The sequence below is a fragment of the Vespa mandarinia genome, chromosome 17, assembly GCF_050613455.1.
Source record: "Vespa mandarinia isolate Hongniang chromosome 17, ASM5061345v1, whole genome shotgun sequence".
NCBI classification, from domain to species: domain Eukaryota; kingdom Metazoa; phylum Arthropoda; class Insecta; order Hymenoptera; family Vespidae; genus Vespa; species Vespa mandarinia.
Window position 1 is genome coordinate 2,090,001 of NC_140826.1, and position 22,500 is coordinate 2,112,500.

General features: G+C 26.7%; 7 protein-coding genes across 15 annotated transcripts in view; 4 read left to right on the forward strand and 3 right to left on the reverse strand.

Annotated features, from left to right (window-relative positions):
* The window catches only part of Atg101 (autophagy-related protein 101), a 4,649-nt gene extending 1,293 nt beyond the window's left edge, over nt 1–3,356 (reverse strand). Inside the window, exons 1-2 of one of the 2 annotated variants that reach the window (XM_035886157.2) lie at nt 2,520–3,356; nt 1–1,352 (exon numbers count right to left, since the gene is read on the reverse strand). The exon at nt 1–1,352 is cut by the window's left edge and continues 1,293 nt beyond it. In XM_035886157.2, coding sequence (XP_035742050.1) covers nt 688–1,344 — 657 coding nt within the window. In that variant the 5' untranslated portion in view covers nt 1,345–1,352; nt 2,520–3,356 and the 3' untranslated portion in view covers nt 1–687. Of the gene's footprint in view, nt 1,353–1,484; nt 1,752–2,519 lie in introns of those variants that run through there. The other variant, XM_035886158.2, reaches the window with a different exon arrangement.
* Nucleotides 1–7,704, forward strand: part of LOC118450387 (uncharacterized) — a 41,785-nt gene extending 34,081 nt beyond the window's left edge. Inside the window, exon 3 of the mRNA XM_085662326.1 lies at nt 6,983–7,704. Within this exon, the coding sequence (XP_085518452.1) occupies nt 6,983–7,704 (722 nt within the window). The remainder of the gene's footprint in view (nt 1–6,982) is intronic.
* Nucleotides 7,705–7,823: 119 nt separating this feature from the next.
* On the reverse strand, nt 7,824–9,392 carry LOC118450386 (epimerase family protein SDR39U1). Its single transcript, XM_035886155.2, has 6 exons — nt 9,265–9,392; nt 9,064–9,170; nt 8,699–8,969; nt 8,351–8,616; nt 8,155–8,268; nt 7,824–8,082 (listed from the first exon to the last, which is right to left on the reverse strand). The coding sequence occupies exons 1-6, from the start codon at nt 9,287–9,289 to the stop codon at nt 7,978–7,980; spliced, it is 888 nt and encodes a 295-aa protein (XP_035742048.2). The 5' UTR covers nt 9,290–9,392; the 3' UTR covers nt 7,824–7,977.
* Nucleotides 9,393–9,890: 498 nt separating this feature from the next.
* Nucleotides 9,891–12,322, forward strand: LOC118450383 (condensin complex subunit 2-like). Its single transcript, XM_035886141.2, has 2 exons — nt 9,891–10,047; nt 10,143–12,322. Exon 2 carries the CDS (start codon nt 10,246–10,248, stop codon nt 12,283–12,285), a length of 2,040 nt encoding a protein of 679 aa, XP_035742034.1. The 5' UTR covers nt 9,891–10,047; nt 10,143–10,245; the 3' UTR covers nt 12,286–12,322.
* Nucleotides 12,323–12,618: 296 nt separating this feature from the next.
* On the forward strand, nt 12,619–13,458 carry MED10 (mediator complex subunit 10). The gene is made up of 3 exons (XM_035886159.2): nt 12,619–12,791; nt 12,923–13,006; nt 13,094–13,458. Exons 1-3 carry the CDS (start codon nt 12,670–12,672, stop codon nt 13,281–13,283), a joined length of 396 nt encoding a protein of 131 aa, XP_035742052.1. The 5' UTR covers nt 12,619–12,669; the 3' UTR covers nt 13,284–13,458.
* Nucleotides 13,459–14,276: 818 nt separating this feature from the next.
* Nucleotides 14,277–19,037, forward strand: Hexo1 (beta-hexosaminidase 1). Its single transcript, XM_035886143.2, has 6 exons — nt 14,277–14,437; nt 16,142–16,550; nt 17,004–17,447; nt 17,775–18,283; nt 18,403–18,536; nt 18,654–19,037. The coding sequence occupies exons 1-6, from the start codon at nt 14,361–14,363 to the stop codon at nt 18,884–18,886; spliced, it is 1,806 nt and encodes a 601-aa protein (XP_035742036.1). The 5' UTR covers nt 14,277–14,360; the 3' UTR covers nt 18,887–19,037.
* Nucleotides 19,038–19,808: 771 nt separating this feature from the next.
* The window catches only part of Adcy2 (adenylate cyclase type 2 Ac76E), a 47,447-nt gene continuing 44,755 nt past the window's right edge, over nt 19,809–22,500 (reverse strand). For all 8 annotated transcript variants that reach the window (XM_035886130.2, XM_035886138.2, XM_035886140.2 and 5 more), the window contains exons 16-20: nt 21,887–22,050; nt 21,565–21,802; nt 21,093–21,347; nt 20,852–20,969; nt 19,809–20,371 (exon numbers count right to left, since the gene is read on the reverse strand). In XM_035886130.2, the coding sequence (XP_035742023.1) occupies nt 20,106–20,371; nt 20,852–20,969; nt 21,093–21,347; nt 21,565–21,802; nt 21,887–22,050 (1,041 nt within the window). In that variant the 3' untranslated portion in view covers nt 19,809–20,105. The remainder of the gene's footprint in view (nt 20,372–20,851; nt 20,970–21,092; nt 21,348–21,564; nt 21,803–21,886; nt 22,051–22,500) is intronic.

The window sequence follows — 22,500 nt, forward strand, 5'->3', positions numbered from 1 at the left end:
ACAATACAATTTTTCTTTTTTTTTTTTTAACTGCAAAATGTATTTACCACATACATTTGCAGAAGTTAACCAATGCAATGGAAGATTCATATTAAAAGTATAATCAACAATTGTGTTGAATCGCGCAATGGACGTATATATGATGTACAAAACAAAACGAACTTTACATTTATTTGTACTATAAAGTTGAAGAGGTACGTTAGCAGTTTGATAGCTGCAATGTACGCAGTAATGTATTTACTATATTATAAAATACATTATGATATTGCTGACACAGAACTATCTTTACAGACTCACGTACGAACTATAGAGCATGGACATTAGACATGCCTTTTATAGAATATTTTTCTCACCAGTCATATTACTATGTTTTGACAATAAATGAAGAATTGCTTCCCAGGACTGGTAAATTCTCTGCTTTGGTGAAAAGTTTATTCGAATTATAACGAATGTTATTTCAATGTAATAAATGTACTACATTTAAACAATCAATCAAAGTTTCTATTATTGCAAAGTAAAAAGATCTAACAAAGAAGCAAAATTGTATAAGGTACAGTAGCAGATCACTGTAAAATACATATGTGATCACTGTAAAAGAAACTGCACAAATTTATATATTTTATACATTAATCTTTTCTTCAAAGATTAATTTAATCTAATCTATGAGGATCAAAATTTATGTTACGACTAAATGGACAATGTCTCCTTAATCAACTTTTTCATTGTATTACCCATTGTTGAACTCGATGGGCTAGAAGTTGTGAAAGACAATTTAAAGAGATAAGGCTGAATGTCCGGATAAGAAGTATCAAAAATCAAATCTAATTCAGCCTGATTTGGCATTTTTGGTAAATAGTCATGCCTATTCATGACTTCAGTTATATAGAGAATTTTATCTGTCAACAGATCACCAACCTTCTCCCTACATATTTGACGTTCATGCTCAGTTGCTAATTTTATAAGCTCGAGCCTCACTGTCCATACTTCCCATGGTATACACTCTGCCTGAAACGGCCAGCGATTCTTTTTTTTCTGAAAAAATTCTAACGATATTTGACCAGAACCAGGACTATCCGTAGAACGTAAAGCTTCAGAAAAGCCCGATATTTCTCTTTTCAAGGTTTGATCAAGATGTACAGAGGAACAGCATACGTATGTGAAATCAATGAAATCACAGTCGACATCTTGATATCCGACGGTACCAACGGAATAGCTGCCTTCTTGTTTGTACTTAAATTTTCCAAGGCTTCTATGAAATAGAACGCTGTGAAATATACTGGCTACAGCTTCGTCGACCTGCCGACCCTCCATACTTAACTCAAATAGTTGTGTTCTGGCATTCATGATGAAACCTAAAAAGAAAATTATTTTACTCAATTCGTTTATCATTATAAATTATTAAAAAATAAATAACTATAAATATTAAGATCAAAAGGCAAATAGATGTATAGTTTCAATGATTCTTTAAAAAATATATTACATACTTCAAATCTTATAATTGGCATCCGCGCATAGATTTTTCTAAGTCGAAGCAATAATAAATATGAACTTTCCAAAAGTAAATTGTGATTTAACGAAACGATCTTATACAATTCTTTTTTTTTTTTCTTTTTTTTTTTTTTCTTTTTTTTTTCTTTCCTTTTCTTTTCTTCTTCTTTCTTTTTGTTTTGATAATCAACATTAAGCAAGAATTACAACTTATTATCTTATTATTACACAAAGAAACAATGCATAATATCGAAAAGACATTAACATCATATATTGAATATAAATAATATATATATAGTTATTATATAAATTGATATGTAAGGCGACATCATATAATCATTATATGCAATTAATAACTCTCACTGATAAAAAAGAAAATGGAAGAAATAAGTAATATACAAAAATAAACATAATTATTCTCTCATAACCTCACAAAAATAACAAACAAAAACATGAATCATTATTGCGACACTGCAAATGTTATTTAAATTTTTTTGTAAAATATGAAGCTATTCATCTAAATAGCTTCCACCATGAATAATTGAAGAAAATATGAAAACTATATAGAATCGTTATATAGACGCCACGTTTTCCGTCGATGATATGAGTGATATAAGAGGAAAGAGAGAGAGAGAGAGAGAGGAGAAAGAGAGAGAGAGAGAGAGAGAAGAGAAAGAGAGAGAGAGAGAGGAGAAAGAGAGAGAGAGAGAGAGAGGAGAGAGAAAGAGAGTGAGAGAGGGAAGAGAGAGAGAGAGAAAGAGGAAAGGTAGGGGAATACAAAAAAATAATAATAAAAAGAAAAAAAAAGAAAAAAGAAAAGACGTAAGAAAAACGTGCAACGTGTTCGAACATAACGTCAACTTCCTTTCGCTGCTTTTGCCGCGCTATGATTTTACGTAACGATAATCGAGCTCGATCATATGAAAGACTCGAATATCGAAACGATATTCAAAAAGAAGGAGGAGAAAGAGAAATAGGTGAAGGAGAAGAAAGAAGAATTCAAAATTTTGTTTAAAGCTACTTCTACTCACTTCGTAATTTGTTCTATTATCGAGCTTCGAAATGTTGATATAATTTCGTATTTTTCTTTCTTTCTTTCTTTCTTTTGCCCCCAAATAAGCCGGAGAATTGGAGAAAGAAAAAAAAAAAAGAAGACAAAACGATGAAGAGAGAGAGAAAAAAAAAAGAAAAAAAAAGATCTAGGTTAGTTGCTCTTATTCGGTCGTCGTCGTCGTCGTCGTCGTCGTCGTGGTCGTTGTTATCGTCGTCGTCATCATCATCGTCGTCGCCGACCCGTCACAGTTCTCGATCGTTTTCTGCATCGAGAGACTCTTCCTCGTACTGTTTTTTCTTAGCCCAATATCGCTGCTGCTGTTACTGTTGCTGATGCTGCTATTACTGTTGTTGTTGCTACTGCTGCTGCTGCTGCTGCTATTGCTGTTGCTGTTACTGTTGCTACTTCTAATTCTACTTCTGGTTCTGCTGTTGCTGCTGCTGCTGCTGCTGCTGATGCACCAGCACCACCACCACCTCCACCAACACCTCCACCACCACCACCACCACACCACCGCCACCACCACCACCTTCGCCGCCACTGTCAACGCCGCCGTTACGATCACACAGAGTACTCGTGTCTTTTAATTTTCGAAATAAGACACGATTTGTCACTGATACGTTACGTTGTTGTCGTTATTACTATTGATACTACTAATTGTTCGATTACTCGTTTCCATCTCGATGTCACTTTACAAGTTCCTTATCACGAAGGAACGCGTAACATATGACACGTATCACTTATGACGGACATCACCTAGATGACCGAGACGCTGCTTTGTGGATAAACAACAGCTGTGCTTCTAACGCACGCCATCTTGATTATTGTTTCATAATCTATCCGTCCGACGGTGCTGCCATCGAATCACTCGATCTCTCTCTTCTACACATTTTTTTTTTTTTTTTTTTTATTAAGGATGTTCATCATTTATAGTTTTATAATATGATTTACGCCAACGAGCAGTCCAATATTAATTCTTGACCGATTTTAATGAACGAGGTCATATTTTAAAGTCAAAAGTTTATACGTAAAATTCGTATATATATATATATATATATATATATCTATCTATAACTTTTCCTCGATTTTTTGAAAGTTTTATTTTTGTTCGAAAAAATAAAAAAATTTATATGTATATATATATAAAAAAAAAAAAATCATTTGATCAAAAAATAATGTACCCTTCGTGAATAATTTATGTATAAAAATAAAACTTATAAAGTCTGAGGAAACAATAAATTATCTTCATATTTAAATCTTCTGTTTTAAAAATATAACCTTGTGCGTGAAAGTCGAAAAAAAATTACGTTAAGGATTAATTTTGTTGGCGCAAAATCCTGTTTTCGACATTTCTCGTGAAAAAAAAAGAAAGAAAGAAAAATAAGTATTCGTATAGTGGCGCCACCTGAAATCTACGACTAAAGAGTGGAAGCTCCTATTCCCCCCACTACGGATTTTTCATATACACGTTTGATTGGTTTACATTATATATCCGCGAAGTAAAACTACGATAGCCCGTTTCTTTGTCTCTTTATATAAATTGATGATCAGAGAAAGAGAGAGATATTTTGATTCAATTCAAAATGGAAGAAAATGAGTAAGTACTTATGTTACATTTAGCTTCGTAAGGCTTAAGATGATTCACATAAATTTTAATGAATATTTTGAACGGACAATTTTTATGATAAAAAAAAAAAAAGAAAAAAAATAAATGATTGTTCACAATAATGAGTTTTAATTTTTGAGATATTTTTACATTTCCGAAAAATAATTATCTAAAAAAAAAAAAAAGAAATAATCTTTTAGTAAATTAATTCGATATTATATTTTCTAGATATTCTATGACGCAAAAGTTCTAAAATGGTAATCATACGATTTCGTAATTTAGGATATAACTGTAAGTAAGTTTTTCTAAATCCTTTCTCTATGATCAAGATTTAATTATTATTATTTAAAATCGTATATGTAATACTTTTATATACTATGTTACGTATTATAATATTTTTAAAACTATATAGTCGAATAAGTACAAGGATACATTTAAACTGATTAAATGTATAGATGTACAATCTTATTGTTAATAAAAATTACATATATAATATTTAAAAATACATATATAATATTTTTAAAAAATTGTTTAAATATTAAAAAAAAATTATGTATATTATTACTATTATTACTATTATAATATAATCTATAATATAATTTATAGTATAATAATAATAATAATAATAATAATAATAATAATAATAATAATAATATAATATTAAAAATATTAATAAAAATATTAATAAATAAAAAAAAGAAGTAATAAATGTGTAATTAAATATTATACAAATTATCTTACATCCTATATACGACGATTGTAATTTATAATAATGAAAGAAAAAAGGATATATTGAACTGAACAAAGGTACTATAAATATATTCAATTTTTCTAATAATGTCTTAAAAAAAAGAAAAAAAAAAAAAAACAAAAAATAGAGAAAAAAAAAGGAAAAAAATGTCTCGTTTTCTCGTTCGAACGAATTTCACGTTTCATCGCGCTTTATGATTTTTTTTTTCACGAGAATTTTTGTCAAATAATCGACAATATAATAATTTGACGATGTCCGTGTTTCATCCATCGATAGATATATCTACTTTATGTAACGATGAAAATACAATGACAAAATACAAAACGATTCTTTTTGTTATCGTTCGTTATCATTTATCCTTCCCTTTATAATCGTTACTCCTCCACGTATATTAAATTTTTCACTTCAGTTCTTATCCGATTATCATATCGATCCTTCTGAAACGATTGATTCGCATAAAATTCTTTTATTAAATCGATACGAAGAAAATTAATAATTAATCATCATCACATAAGGCAAACATAGTCTTACAATATTTTTAATTATTATACAAATATATTATATTCATTTGAACAATTATTTACTGTGTATATGTTTGAATTCCATTAATCATTATTTAAATTAACAATCTTACGGATCGTTTAAACGATAATGACTCTTAAACGTTTTTAATATTAAAATAATTTAATTTCACTCTTAAGAGTGTTATAAACGAGAAAAAAAAAGAGGAAAAAAAAAAAAAAGAAAAAGAAAGGAAATATATAGATCGATGACTTCGAACATTTCACGGAGTTAATTAACTTTCTTATATTGATCGATGAATAGGTCAGTTTTTTTCCTTCTTTTTTTCTCTCTTTTTTTTTTCCCTTTTCATACAAGCAACCTTGAACAATTAATTATAATAACATCACATTTTAAATCATAAATATCAGCAGCTCTCTTATTTATACGATTTAAATTAAAATAAATAATTCCTTCGATCATTTAATAATATTACTGTTACGTAAACATTATTAATATTGATAATTAAATATAATTTATTATTATATTAATATAATAAATAAATACAAACAAATTTCTATTTTATTAACCGACGAATAAATATCAAAGGTCTTCTTTTAGGATGTTTTTTTTTTCTGTAAGCATATCATCAAAAAAGAGATAAAAAATAAATATAATTCTATATAACACAAATTTCTCGAATAATTCATATAATTTTTTAATACAACAGTGATATTTAATTATTTTCTTTGTCTATTTCATGTTTCAGAAAATCATTGCAATAGCACGCGCATGAATGAAATAATCGAGTATTTGTATCTCGTTGAAATAAAAATATGATGAAATAAATGCAGATTTCCATATGTTTCAACTTTCTTTTATTTTAGTTTATTTTTCTGGCTCTCTCTCTCTCTCTCTCTCTCTATCTATTTATCTATCTCTCTTTTTTTTATCTCCTATTTCTTCTTTTTTTTCTTTTCTTCTCCTTCAGGCTGAATCATCAAGGGATAGATTATTTTTATATACATGTATATATATATATATATAAACGTTACTCTACAGTCGAGTAGTTGGTCGACAAGATAGAGAAAAAAATACGGAATATGGTGGAAAGAGAAAGAAGAAAAAAAAAAAAGAAAGAAAGGAAGGAAAAAAGAAAAAACAAAAAAAAAGCGACGAACCCACAAAAAATAGTTTACGCTCCTTTTTGTCAATATATGTTCCTATCCAAATTCTCTTTTTCATATATCCTTAATTTTAAATATTGAAATACTTATTTATGAAGTTTGAATAAAATGATTTTATTGACTAAACCAGAACTTAAATATTTGGATAAGAATAAAATTCATGTATCAAGAAGACCAAAATTCTTAACCTGGATCATATTTGTTTGTAAGATATAATGGATTTGTTTTTTTTTTTATTTTTTTTTTTTTTGAAATTTTTTTATAAACAATTTATACGTATATTCTTGTATCTTTTTAACAAATTTATTTATTTTTTTTTTCTTTTGCGTTGTCATATTGATAAGCTCTTATCGAAAGAATTAATAGAAAAATTAATTAATAATTTTGCTTTACAGTATATACAATTCTTTTCATCTGGATATGTTATCACGTGACGAAGAATATTTTTTTTCTGATTGTCTCAATTCTGGGAGAGATAACGTTTTGTTTGGACACTTTAGGGGAATGGGAAGATCTAATTTTAAATAAAGAAACTAATAAGGCCATTATATCAAGATACACATGGAGCGACAAGTTATGTTATAAATTTTTAAATAAACAATCCATTTTAATGGAATTAGATGATATAAGATACGTTGGTGTATCCATTGAGTTAGGCCTCTTTATCGTTCATAAAAATGGAAATATTGTTTCCATTAATATGAATGGCTTAACACGTAAAGAAATACAAATTTTAAGAAAAGAAATCAATTATTTTTTGAATATGAGTCGTATTCAATGTTTAGATTGTTTTCCAAGTGATCCATACGACCAGCTAATTGTTATTTCAGATTCAGGAAAGGAACGATTTAAAAGATTGCCTAAAAAATATAAATCCATTTCAATATCTAAAGAAATGTTACAGTCTAACAATGAAATGAATGATCTTAAATATTCGCTACAACAAAATCTTAGTTCGCCATTATTAGGATCCAATAAGATTGTTAAATCTTGTCAAGAAAAGCATTTAAGAAAAGGTCCATATACTGAAAATAGTTTATCTTTTGTTTACTCCAAATATATGAAACCTATTTCTGTACGTTCTTATGAACATGATACTAATTTAAAAATTTCTTAGAGAAAAAAAAAAAAAAAAGAAAAAGAAAAAAAGTTGTACGTGTTAATGTTAACTGTTAATCTTTATTGATTGAATTATATAAATTTATGTTAATTTTTATCTATAGATCAATTCAAACTATTACTTTTACTCGCATATATTTATGTCAATAAATATTACGTTAAAACGCATAATAATAATAATTATATGCGCTTTACTGCAACCATTCTATTAATTATAAATACTCTTATAGTTATACAAATTTTATTGTATAAAGAATAAAATGATAATAATTTATTTAACGATCTCTTTGCAGGCACTATTTATATCACAAAATTGATACTGAAATCCTAATTCCTCGGTTCTTTTAGGAAATACCTTTTGTCCCTCCAACATCATCTATAACATATTTAAATTCATACATGATCTAAAATATTATTAAAAATATAAATGACAAAATTTAATACTAACTTTTGCACGTTCTTCGCTAAAAATTAGATTTAAAATAATACTTGGAAGTGGTATTATGGCAGGTCGTTTTAATGCATTAGCAAATGCTTTTGTAAATTCCTTGTTAGTTACAGGCTATTAAAAATGAATTTATTATCGAATGATATTAAATTATATATCGTTTGAATTGTTTTCAAAAGATTTTTATAAATATTACCTTAGGTGCTACACCATTTAAAATACCACAAACATTATCATTTTTAATAGCAAATAAAAATATGTTAACGAGATCGGTAATATGTATCCATGGCATATATTGATTTCCAGTACCAATAGGTCCACCAAGTCCAAGTAAAAAAGGTAAATAAATTTGTTTTATCATTCCACCATCTTTACCTAGTACTACTCCAGATCTAATAATGATCTGTCTAATTTTACTTTCCTGTGAAAGTTTTGCTGCAGCTTCCCAATCCCGACAAAGTTCTTATACAAATTAAACTTTTTTATTTTAATCTATATATACATATTACAAATCTATATTATTATTCTTTGTTTATCATTTTACCTGATAAAAAATCATAAGGTATACATTCACTTTCTTCCGTATATGCCGTATCGTTGGGTTTATAACATGCAACACCAGAAATACTAACGAATGCTTTTGCATCTGTACATTCGACGGCTCTTGCTAATATTTCTGTAGTTTTCACACGACTATCTCTAACAATTTCTTTAAATTCTGACGACCAACGTTTCGTTGGATCGAGTACATTCTGACCAGCAATATTGATTACAGCAGATGTATACTTTGGAAGACCATTTTCCTTTACATCTGTCTATAATATTTATATGAACAAACGAAGAATAATTATTACTTTATATAGATTTGAAAACATTTTTTTCTACATTTGAACTAAAATAACATCTTACCCAAGTTATTCTATTAGGACCAGATTTACGTGAAACGATTGTACAAGTTATACCTTGTTGACATAATAATTCTATTAAACGTTTCCCTATAAATCCAGTACCTCCACCTAAGAATTATATAATCTTATCTATGATACAATCTTTTTCATGAAACAATGAAAAATTGTTCATTAAAAAGAAGAATAGAAATTATAAACTTGCCTACAACGACGTGTTTTATAGACATTTTTTTTCTCTTTTTGTTTTTTTTTTTTTTTTCTTTCAGACTGTCTATTTAAAAACAATCACGTTAGAAAACTTAACAACGAAAACATTCAATTTTCATAATAATAAAGTTCGTTGTTAATATATGGATTTAAATTTCATATTTGAATCAAGAAAAATAAATAAATTCAATTATTTAACGAATATATGAATTTTTATATTTAACATGTATATAAACAATTATTATTCTTGTATTTATTTGCATTAGATAATATCTCTTTAATAAAGATACTTTTCTTGAAGAAAGTCTCTTATAATAGATACAAAATAATTATATTATAATAATAATAATAACATTATTTTGTATGTGGATGAAAAAAAAATATACATATATATATATATAATTAAAAATAAAATTTTTATATTCATGTTACTCCGACTTTATGGTGTATTTAAAATTATATTAAGGTTATATCCAATTAGATGCTTGCACGAACATGAACAGACATTTTTAAATTTCAACCAATCAGTTTAAATTACTAGTTATTTCTTATTGGTCATGAATTTCGACCAATCAGTTTGAACGATTCCCTCACTTTTATTGGTCGTGGATTATTGTTATGCGCAGAAAATGATAACCTTTGAAACACTAAATCGTATAAACGAATTCAAACTTAAACTGTCGCCGTTAAAAGTAAATCATCAATATTGTGAAATAAAGTGTCAATTGTGTTTTATATACATATTTTATAATGACATTATTTCTCATTGTATTACAAGGTAAAAGATTGTGTGATTAATATGATACTAATTTTTTTTTAAATATATTCAATATTAATTTGTTAATGTATATATTTGTTAATTTGTTCATTTAGGATCATATTTCTTCAGCTGTCATATGACATTTGTAAGAAATTGAGAAGAAGGAAAGATATTTACTTTTGCACAAATTAATAGGATTTTATATCAATTATCAAGATGGCAAGAAAAAGCTTAGCAAATATAGTAATAGAATCAAATATGACCAATTTTCCGTCTACATCTTCACCACTCCGTAGAAAATCTATCGTCATACAAAAATCCTCATCAGCTTTATTGGAAAATGATGACGAGGCAGAACGTTTAGCATTAAGACGTGATGCCACATCAACTAGTACACCATTAACTACAAAAATTAATGAAAAGAGACGTTCCTTAGGTTTAGGATTTTTGACACAAATGTCAGAACCACAAATGACTGAATTAATATCACATTGTATCAAATTAAGCGCTGAAAATAAAATTAATGTTAAGAATGCATTCAGCTTAGAAATGATAGATTTTATGACATTTATGGTGACCAAAAGGAATTCTGAACTTACCAATTTGCAAGTGGCCAGTACGTCATTGGATGTATGTACAAAAATTTATGGATTTCGTGTGGATGGTATATATACAGAGATTTTAAAAATGGTCGGTGCATTGGATCGACAAAAGGAAAATAATTCTACCGATGAAGGGCCAATACAATCAAACAATGCAGAAGAAAATGAAGAAAGACCAATAGAAAATCAATTGAAGAAAAAAAAGAAAAGAACTAAACAGAAGATCATTATTACAGAAGATGTAATAAATGTATCCGTTGAAACCATGTTACCCTCACAAATGTTCATAGGATCTGGAGATTTATGTTCATCTGATATGCTCTATCAAGTAGTCCTATCGCATCATGCAAATTTAGGCTTTTATCATAATACATATAACGATATTATTTTAGATAAATTAAACGAAACAGAAACGGAGAATGAAAATCTTCCAGAATATACTATATCTCCAATAGAAAATTTTTCAGAATCAGATCTATGTCCTAGTGTTACTGATTTTGAATTTTTAAAATGGTCACCAGAAGATGAACCAGAAGACATACAAACTACACAAGAAAACAATGAAAATAGATTTCAATTTGATCTTGATGCTAGTATACCTTCTGCCGATGAAGAGGAATTTGAACCTATGAATTATTTTAGCATGCAAGAAGATACCAATAATAGAGATTTGTCTATGAGAAATCCTAATCAAGTAGAAAATATAGTAGACTTTCGTAAAGTTATGGCAGAACAAGTACCCGAGCAATATCACAAAACATCAGAATATTCTTTTATACAGAAAAATTTTAATTTAATTCATTGGGCAGGTCCTTCTTATTGGAAAGTTAAAACATTAACATTATTTCCAAATGAGAATAAAGTAGTGGAAACGTGTCATCAGGGACCGATTAAAAAAAAGAAAGAAATAGAACTTAAATATTCTCATGGTGCAATATCTGACATTGAACAAAAGTTCTTACCTAGCCAAGCAGTAAAGTTACAAATTAAAACAGCCAAAGTAGATTGGACTGAAGAAAAGGTAACTTTACCAGAAGATTTACATTATGATACTTCACAAATAACAAAATTATACCTTCGTCCTTTAATGTTTGCAAATCCTAGACAAAAAGATTTAACGGATACAGCACAATTGCCAGAAGATATCGAAGGTTATGATTATAATAATGAAAATGATATGTCAAACTTTTGTCCCGGTATTGATACAGATTGTGATATGCAAGAAAGAAATGATTTTGATGAATTAAGAAATGTGGATGAAAATATAGCGGGAAGTCAGATGGCATTTACCAATGATAATTTAGTAACTGCACCGACATTAACGAATAAAATCTTCTTGCAATATCCTTTGCGCGCCAAAAAAATTGATATGCGTCAGTTAAAGAAAACCATATGGAAATCTTTATCTAAATCATCAAATATGAATAATATGAATGCGGAATTGGGAGAACAAAATGAGAATACGAATCAAATTAAGGAATCTAAATGTTTCAATACCGTTTATAAAGCTTTACCAAATGAACTTTCGAAAATAAATGTAGAAGCATTAAGTGTGCCTATTGCAATAGTATCTTTACTTCACTTAGCCAATGAGAAATCTTTAAAACTTTCCACACTTTCAGATATGTCGGATATTATTGTAGAAGGAAATTAATGTATTAGTTTTATTATTATATTTTGTAAATGTATATATCTTATATGTATAACGATACTTATTACAATATATATATATATATATAATTTTTTTTTTTTTTTTTTTTTTTTTTTTTAAACAAAGATACAAATAAAAATAAAGATACAAATAAGAATATCAAGATCAATATTTTATACAATTAAATAATCTCAAATTTTTATAGAATATTACGTACTAACGATTTAGTTTATATTTTATTTAAAATTTAAATATATTACGTCACATCGATCGAACTGCCATCTTTGATTAATCTTTAACGAGCAGTGCTGCCTCTAGCATTCGAAGTTAGAGATAAAAGATGATGTTATTCGTACTCGTAACACTTGCTGCTTGTAAATAGTAAAGATGGCTTCTGCTTTAGAAAATTTAGAAACACAATTGGAACTTTTTATTGAAAATGTTAGACAAATTCGAATAATAGTTAGTGATTTTCAACCGCAAGGTCAAAATGTACTCAATCAAAAGATGTAAGTATGAAATATATTTTTTAATAAATTGGTTATGTCGTACCTATTGTCTTTAACAATTTAAAAAGTTCAATAAAAGATATATCTACATTTCTATGATTTATATTTGTATTCAATATTTTTTTTTCCAGTCAAGGTTTAGTGAATGGATTACAAGAAATAGATAAACTTAAATCACAAGTTCAAGATGTTCATGTACCTTTGGAAGTATTTGAGTAAGTTATTATTATTATTTATAATTGTAACTACATTAATAATTTAATATGTTTAAAACAGATATCTTGTGATTTATTATGTTTCAGTTATATTGACCAAGGTAGAAATCCACAATTATATACTAAAGATTGTATAGAAAAGGCATTGACAAAGAATGAACAAGTTAAAGGAAAGATAGATGCATACAGAAAATTTAAAGCTAACATGTTGGTGGAATTAAATCGAGTATTTCCAAATGAATTAGCTAAATATAGAGCAGTACGTGGAGATGAATGAAAAATCAATCAATCAATCGAATGATTCGTTAAAGGCTGATGTGTATCATACATGTTTATCAAAAATTTAATTATCAAATCTTTTTTTCTTTTTCTTTTTCTTTTTCTTCTTCTTCTCCTTCTTGTTTTCTGAAATGAATCGTTATTATTTTGTAAATATTAGATATAAATGTTTATTACCATTTATAACGTTATAATAATATAATATTTCCAAGATATATATTTTGTGTCGTTCTTTCGTCTCTCATTAATTGTACAATAATTCTGTACGAATATATTTAATCTTTAAATATTATAAACTTTTATAAAATTATTTATAATCAATTATAATTAATATATTAAATTTTATAAAAGTCATTAATAATGAGTAAACAATTTTAAAGATAGCATTTAAAAAGTTAAAAAAATTTCTTTTATTAGATACTTATGATATAAGATATAAAAAGGATGAATCAATTTTTTTCTAAGGAACACTTTTAACAATTAACGTAATTAATTAAATTATTAATTCACATTAGTAACAGAGTGATTCTCTAACTATATTTACAATCTTATACAATTTTAAAAACAATCTTTCTCAATTATATTAATAAACAATATATATATATATATTATAGTAAATAAATTGTATTAATAAAAAATATTAAAATATTAAATTGTTTTAAGATAAAAATCAAAGTTATTAATTTTAAATATTACTATTATTATATATTAAATTTATATAAATTTGATGACTTTTAATTTTGACATTAGTCACATCATTGATTCGCATACAAACTTTGATGTTTGTTGGAATTAAAAAAGTTGAAGTCATTAAAATGTAAGAAACGAATTTAATATTTTTTTTTGTACGACATATATATGTACATACATATATACATATATATATACATACATATATATATATATATATATATATATATATTATCCTACTCGTTATACCCCCACTACTGTTCGCATTTCACGCGGAATCATTTTTCCAAGGAGGATAAAATCGTTCGTTCAATCGGAGGTGTGCAATCGACGACGGACAACATTCTCTTATAGTTAGTGATAGGTAGAATTCCATGAGAGAAACATGATTGCTATTACATTTATATTTGTCCTCGCTTTAGAAGTCTGTAGCGATTTCATCGTTGCTGAGAAAATATACAAGTAAGTGACCTTTTTTTACTTTATAACATATAATTATATATATATTTATATATTATAATATTTTATATATATATATATACATATACATTATGTAGCTTATATATTTAATATAATAAAAAACTTAAATAATTTGGATTAAAAGGTTTCATTGTAGCCGGGCGGGATTACTTTTTTTTTTTTCAATAGTGGATATGTTGCTAAGGTGAATGTTGCTTAAGAGAGATCTCTTTTCTATGTCACGTTGAAATATTTCTAATAACTTTCATCTGATCATTCTTAAATTATAATTCAAATATACGTATGTATGTACGTGTATATATATATATATATATATATATATATATATATATATTATATTTTTTTTATTATATTTTTGTATCATACTACGTAAAATTTATTGAAATTTGACGACATTTAATTTTGATACGAGTCACAATTTGCATGAAATACAATTGACATTTGTTAGAATTACAAATCAAATTGAACTTGTCAGAGTATGAGAAAATAATTTTCAAGTTTTTTTCTTTTTTTTTTCTTTTTTTTTTTTTTTATTACATATTAAAAATGTGCGCGAAGTCTTTTTGAAAATTTTTTCTCATAAACATTAAGAGACAATATTTATTGCAATGTAAACATGTTTTTCTATTTAAGAGATGATAGAAGTTTTACGATTAATAGTGTTGGATTTTAAACTGCGCATATAAAACGGTCGGTGAAAGATCGGCTCTTTGAACGTCCTTTCGATTAGAAATCGTAAGTAGTAGCGTTGATTTCTTTCTTCTTTTCTTTCTTTTTTTTTTTCTTTTTTTTTAAACGAGCGGGAGAATCACGTGACCGGTTGAATGAATATGGAGGACGTAATGGCGCGCTCGGTTCGTATTTTCAAAATTTTATGCGAAGCTTTCAATCTTTCTCTCTTTCTCTCTCTCGAGAGAGGGAGAGAAAGAGATATCTTCTTTGATACGGTACAATCAATAATACATAATAAATATGAAAGTTGATAAGTAGTGTACGTCTAGAATAAGAAAAAAAAATTAATGTTATCGAAGATATTAAAGAAATTTATAAAAATATCGATATCGAAGTTGATCAGACGATAAGACATTTTTAGAAATATCAATGAGCATTATTCCTTTTCGAAATGAGAAAAGGAAAGCAATATTATTAACATACTTTTAATAACTATAATAATAATAATAAAATGATATACTGTGATCTATATTAGTATAGTTTTGGATCAATTTTTTCTAGAATTATTAATTTGAATGTAAAATTCTTTTAATAATTATAATAATAATAATAATAATAATAATAATAATAATAATAATAATAATAATAATAATAATAATAATAATAATAATAATAATAAAAATAAAAAAGAATTTCCGAACGTCTAAATATTACTTATTAATAACTTAGATTGATAAATTAAACTTATAGATTTAAAAGCACAATAAAGTCGATCCCCTTTGAATATTTTTAAACCAATTATTTTAGAAATAATTTTTCTTGCTTTTTTTTTTTTTTTTTTTTTTGAGTACAGAGGGTAATATTTCAAAAGTCTCACTGTAAATTTACATATCAATATGAATTATAGATATAATAGTTATCACGATGAATAGGAAACAGACGCACCCACGCATTTTTAATCTTTCATTTATAACTATATTCCAATTAATATCACTATTATTATTCTATTTGTAGTTCACTATGGCATTACAAATGCAACGGTGGATACTGTATAAAAGAAGAAATCACAGAAGAAGTATCGTCTCCTATGTCATTAAAAGTTTGTCAATTATTATGCGGTGATAATGGTTCGTTATGGCCAAAACCAACAGGACATTTGTCCTTGGGAAGTACAGTTTTACCTCTAAATGTTAATGACATCAAAATCGATGGTATAAATCCGAATACGAAAGTAGGTAGTCTTCTACAAGAGAACATTAACATATTCAAAGAAAACATAAAGAAAATTAGTGATGTCGTTAAAAACGAGGGATTAGGATTGATAATTAATGTTACCGATATTCATGATTTAAATGACGTCCAATTGACCTTAGACACAGACGAAAGTTACAAATTACAAATTGATCAGATCGATGACGAATTTGTAAGTAGATTATCCTTTTTTTTTTCTATTTAAGGATTGTACAAGTTTTATTAATTTCTTTTATATATATATATATATATATATATATATAAATATTATTAATTATATATTTCTTTTATATATATACATATATATATATAATTTCATCAAAGAAAACTCAATATTGGTGGATCAAGATTAATTTTAATTGCTATTAGAAAAAGAAAAAAAAAGAAAAGGAAAAAAAAAATATTTATAATATTTTTGTCATGATTTTTCATGGTCATCAAAATATCCATTTTAACTTCCTTTTTTTTCTTTTTCTGATACATCATTATAAACCGGTATTCATTCTTCCTTAGAATTAAATTATCATTCTTATTCGAAACTGTTTAGTAATTTAAATTTGATGTCTCTCTTCTTCTTCTAATTCTTTTTTTATTTTTTTTTTTTTTTATCATCATCACCATACAGATAAGCGTAAAAATAACAGCAACGACTTATTTCGGTGCTCGAAATGGTTTGGAAACGTTGTCACAATTAATAGTATTTGATGATTTGAGAGATATAATACAAATCATTCATGACGCTTATATCGAGGATAAACCAGTATATCCATACCGTGGGATTTTGTTGGACACCAGTCGTAATTTTATTACCGTTGAAGTGATCAAGAAGACAATAGAAGCAATGGCCATGTCAAAAATGAATACTTTTCATTGGCACATCACCGATTCCCATAGTTTCCCATACGAAGTTAGAAATTATCCATTGTTTTCTAAATACGGTTCCTACGGCAAAGACAAGGTCTATACGAAGGAAGACATTAAGGATATCATGAAGTTTGCTCTTTTACATGGAGTACGTGTTTTACCAGAATTCGATGCACCTGCTCACGTTGGGGAAGGCTGGCAATGGGTAAATTTTATTCTAAAAGCTATGCATACAAACTTCTCATCCAAAAGTTTGTAAAACTTTTAACGTTTGACAGAGATTATTATTATTATTTTTGTTTTGTTTTGTTTTTTTTTTTTTTCTTTTTATCAATCTTCACAAATATATTTTTCATAGATAGTTCATTGTAACAAATTCATACATCTGTGAAAGATTAATATCTTTGATATAATTTCAATAGATTGTTTAGTACTTTCATTTTTTTTTCTTTTTTTTTTTTTTTTTGAATATCATTGATTCTTTTATTGCTTTTTTCATCACTTTCAAATTCATTTGAATTGATTTTAATAGGTAGGTCATAATGCAACGGTATGCTTCAAATCTGAACCATGGCAAAGTTATTGCGTCGAACCACCATGCGGTCAATTAAATCCAACAAGCGATAAGGTCTATGAAATACTTGAAGGTATTTACAAAGAAATGTTGGAAGATTTTCATCCGGACATATTTCACATGGGAGGTGACGAGGTCAATGTTAATTGTTGGAACTCCAGTGATGCTATCAAAAATTGGATGCTCGCTAAAGGCTGGAATCTATCAGAGTCGAGTTTCTATTTGCTTTGGGATTATTTCCAAAATAGAGCACTTGAAAAATTAACTATAGCCAATGGAGGAAAAGAGATTCCTGTTATTATTTGGACTAGTGGACTTACCAACATAGAAAATATGCAATACTTGGATTCTAAGAAGTATATCATTCAAATTTGGACGACTGCAACAGATAACACTATCGGTAGATTGATAAGCAAAGACTTCAAAGTCATTATTTCTAATTACGATGCTCTCTATCTCGATTGCGGGTAAGCCTATTAATCTTGCTATTTTTTCTGAAAAAAGAAAAAAAAACTACAAAGAAACAAAAATCAATTAAATCAAATCAAAAGAAGATGATATTAATGTGTTCAGTATATTTTCATAGTTTTGGAGCATGGGTTGGAGAGGGTAACAATTGGTGTTCACCGTATAAAGGCTGGCAATTAATTTATGATAACTCTCCGATGTCCATTCTTCAGAAGCAAGGTTTTGGTACAAATAAAAAGCAATTTGTATTAGGTAAAAATATTGTTGATCTAACAGATCACAAAGATTATTTTTCTTATTATTTTAAATTGATAAATGAATCCTTTTTTCTTTCTTTCTTTCTTTTTTTCTTTTTTTGTTTTTCTTTAGGTGGAGAGGTAACACTTTGGAGTGAACAGGTCGACAGTGTTATAGTCGATTCAAGATTATGGCCCAGGTCAGCAGCTTTCGCTGAAAGACTTTGGTCCGATCCTCCTTCAACCTGGATTCATGCTGAACACAGAATGTTAAAACAAAGAGAGAGATTAGTTCAAAGAGGTATTAATGCTGATAGATTGCAACCCGAATGGTGTATTCAGAATCAAGGACATTGTTATCTATAAATTGAAAATAAAAAAGGAAATTTTACTCTCATCAATAAGATAAATTAATCAATGCAATTAGTATTATTAATAACGATCGAACTTTGATTGCAACAAATTGAACATTTATACATAATGATTGTAAAATTGATAAAAAAAAAAAAAAAAAAAAAAATGGAAAGAAATAAGATTTTCTCTTTCTTGTCATTAACATGATAGATAAATTCTAAATAAATTTACATACATATATACAGGGATGGATCAATAGTTTTTAAGTAATTTTTCCAAATCGATCCACTCTCTTTTCGATAGTTTTTTTTTTTTTAAGCTAATATCTTTTTTCATTAAAAGCTTATAAAATTAAAAGAAGAATAAAAGAAATAAAATTAAAAGTTTAAAAGAAGATCATTAAAAAGTATTAAGATTGATCTTTAGAAAGTCACCTAAGAGTATCTTTGATCCATCCAGATAATATCATATAATAATATAACATATTTCTTGAAAAAACGTGAAGTTAACGATTGACTCAATATATAATTAGTACAACAAATATATTTATTTTTTAAGAGTCACAGATGATATCGTACAGTGACAATGATTTGTCACTCCTCGAAGTGTCTCTCGATGTTGATTTTTATAAGCATAAAACAAAACAATTCGGGGCTTCGAATTTATCTTAGAATCATTCAAGAAGAAAATCTTGAATTCTTAAATGTACGCATGAGATCATCGCGTTTATAACTTCTTTCGAGTATTTGTAATATTACTTTGTAAATTTCTTTTAAGAACACAATCATATAACGATTATAATTATACATATATATATATATATATATGTATATATATATATCATCATTATTATTAATAATAATAATATTTTTTATATTATTAATTATTAATGATAATAATATTATTTTTATTATTATTATTATTATTATTATTATTATTATTATTATTATTATTATATTATTTACACGGATGTGACGAATTGAAGAGTACGAAGGAAACGTAGATCAAGCGTTATCTATCTTTTTTTTTTTTTTTCTTCATTTTCCTTCAACGATTAAAACATATTGTCCAGCTAGAATAAAATATAAGTTTTACTTTTTTTTTTCTTTTCTTTTCTTTCTTTCTTTCTTTCTTTTTTTTTTTTTTTTGGAAATAACAATCAACGAGAACAATTAGTTCTCACTGTTTCGTTGATCTCACGTGATCGTGAATAGAAATCAGGTACTGAGGATCAATAATTATCCTCTTTATCGTCAAATGGCGTCTTAACGAAATACGTTGTTAATGTTCCTTTGCCCTTTACAAAGGTTGGCCCACGACAAACTAATTCATATCCAGCTGCAATTAATATCTTTGCAGTATCCTCGGTAACCTGAAGCTTTCCCATTTCTCCGCAACTGTCCATTCTTGATGCCACATTCACCGTATTTCCCCAAATGTCGTATTGCGGTTTTTGTGCTCCTACGACACCTGCTATCACCGGGCCATGATTGAGACCTTAACGGGAGGAAAGAAATTTTTTTTTTTTTTATTATAATTCATTTTTCTTTTCATTCTTTTTTCCTTTTTTTTTTTTCTTTTTTGTTATCAGTTTCAACGACAGAGTTCCAATTATTTTTACTATACCGGCTTAATATAAATATCAAATAATAATTATTATAATATAATGACATGTGAATTATTATGAGATAAGATATTATTATACTAATATGATATAACAGATAAAATGCAATATTATAATTATTTATATTAAAACAAGAAAATAATTCAATAACATAGTATCCCTAATTAATTTTATTATTAAAATAATATATCAGAGTATCAGAATATCTCTTATTTTTGTCATAATAATATTTTTAAAAAGATGTTTAATGTTAAAAAAAAAAACAAAGAAAAAAAAACAAGAACATTTTCAGAACTTCTTTGTTTTTTTTTTTTATTTATTTACTTTTTTTTTTTTCATTCTTGAACACTTACCCATTCTCAATTTAAATCTTTGAAAAGATTCCCTATTTATCTGATCGAGAATCGTCATCAATGCAATGGCGAACTCAACGAGTACGATCACATTATGATCCTGTTGTTGTAAGGGATCCTAAATAGAAAAAAAAAAAAAAAATTAATTCGATATAATTTCGTTCTTTTTCTTTTTATTTTTATTTTCATTTTCTTCATCCTCTTTCTCTTCTTTCTTTTAAATAAAAATAATTTTATTTACCTTAGCTTCGGTATTCTCTTTACCAGGACTTAAACCAGACGCCAACATATAAGTACTTCCAATCGTTTTGATTTTCTCAATGCCCGAATATTTCGGTTTCAACAGAAGCATGTCAAAGTCGCAAATAATTTCATTTAAAAGTCTCAGACATTCTAGGCCTTGTTTATTTATATCAGTCTCGTCGTAAAATTCCTTGTAATTTGGTATTGAAGCGAACATCACTGCAATACTGCTGTATCTTTCGTGATAGAGATCCTAAAAAATAATAATAATAATAAAAAAAAAAAAAAAAAAAAAAAAAAAAAAAAAAAAAAAAAAAAAGAAAAAAAATAAATAAATAAATAAAAAACGAAAAATATCGAACGATGGAATAAAAATATTTTTGATTGAAAAAAAAAAAAGAAAAAAAAGAAAAAAAGACTTAATTTCCCAATGAAAGAACAAAGAAAGATTATACAATCGTTTATCCAACCTGCGTTGCTCTAGTCGCTAGAAAATGATCGGCCACGTGCGCAGGAAGTATATTTTCCAATAGTATCTTATTAATTCCTCTCATGGTCTCAACGTCATCTTGTTCGACCTTTAACTTACTCTTCCAAAGAAAATCTGTTCTAGTTGTGTACTCAACCTGTCTGTCTAAGACATGTAATACAAATGCCACCAATAACAATAAATATCCTATTTCCAATAAGTAATTTAATCCTTGAAATCTATACACATAATTTATAATAAAGATAAATTAAATAATAATTGTCATTTATTAGATCATATTTAATAGAACACGGTTTACTTACTCCGTATTGTGTTCTCTATAATAAAGTTCTATAATCGGTGCCTGAGATAAAATTAATAATATCATGGTAATTGTTATTATCATAACTATGAGTTTTAATAGAAAGCCTACTCGTAGATGAGTCCAACTGACGACTAATGCAATCGTTGCCGAGTATACGTATAACTAAAAAAGAAACATTGATATTTGCAATTAGTTTCTATATCAAAAGACATTATTACAATAACGAAAAAGTATATTAAAAATGTTGATTAATTTTAATAATAATAATAATAATAATAATAATAATAATAATAATAATAATAATAATAATAATAATAATAATGATAATAATAATAACAATAAGAGTTCGTCGAAATGTCAACATTAATGATATAATAAATAAACATTAAAATATTAGATGATTTTAATTGGAATTATTAGAAATCATTATAATATATTTAATTAAAATATTAGGTTAGAAACTATGAAACGGGCGTTGAATGAAAATAAAAAAACAACATTGTTTCATAGTTTCATAGTTTCAAAGTTTCATAGTTTCAAAGTTCAAAGTTTCAAAGTTCATAGTCAAACCTAATATATAATTATATGCAATTAATTCTAATTGTGTACAAT

What these genes read in the sequence shown, in the direction of transcription:
- LOC118450386 (XM_035886155.2), bottom strand. Translation starts at nt 9,289, where the DNA reads ATGTCTATAAAACACGTCGTTGTAG. An exon ending in ACCTTATGATTTTTTATCAG is followed by an intron (nt 8,617 to 8,698) that starts GTAAAATGATAA and finishes AATTTGTATAAG; the next exon opens with AACTTTGTCGGGATTGGGAA. An exon ending in TTAGCGAAGAACGTGCAAAA is followed by an intron (nt 8,083 to 8,154) that starts GTTAGTATTAAA and finishes AATATGTTATAG; the next exon opens with ATGATGTTGGAGGGACAAAA.
- LOC118450383 (XM_035886141.2), top strand. Translation starts at nt 10,246, where the DNA reads ATGGCAAGAAAAAGCTTAGCAAATATAGTAATAGAATCAAATATGACC.
- MED10 (XM_035886159.2), top strand. Translation starts at nt 12,670, where the DNA reads ATGGCTTCTGCTTTAGAAAATTTAGAAACACAATTGGAACTTTTTATT. An exon ending in AATGTACTCAATCAAAAGAT is followed by an intron (nt 12,792 to 12,922) that starts GTAAGTATGAAA and finishes TTTTTTTTCCAG; the next exon opens with TCAAGGTTTAGTGAATGGAT. An exon ending in GTACCTTTGGAAGTATTTGA is followed by an intron (nt 13,007 to 13,093) that starts GTAAGTTATTAT and finishes ATTATGTTTCAG; the next exon opens with TTATATTGACCAAGGTAGAA.
- Hexo1 (XM_035886143.2), top strand. Translation starts at nt 14,361, where the DNA reads ATGATTGCTATTACATTTATATTTGTCCTCGCTTTAGAAGTCTGTAGC. An exon ending in GTTGCTGAGAAAATATACAA is followed by an intron (nt 14,438 to 16,141) that starts GTAAGTGACCTT and finishes TTCTATTTGTAG; the next exon opens with TTCACTATGGCATTACAAAT. An exon ending in TAAAAAGCAATTTGTATTAG is followed by an intron (nt 18,537 to 18,653) that starts GTAAAAATATTG and finishes GTTTTTCTTTAG; the next exon opens with GTGGAGAGGTAACACTTTGG.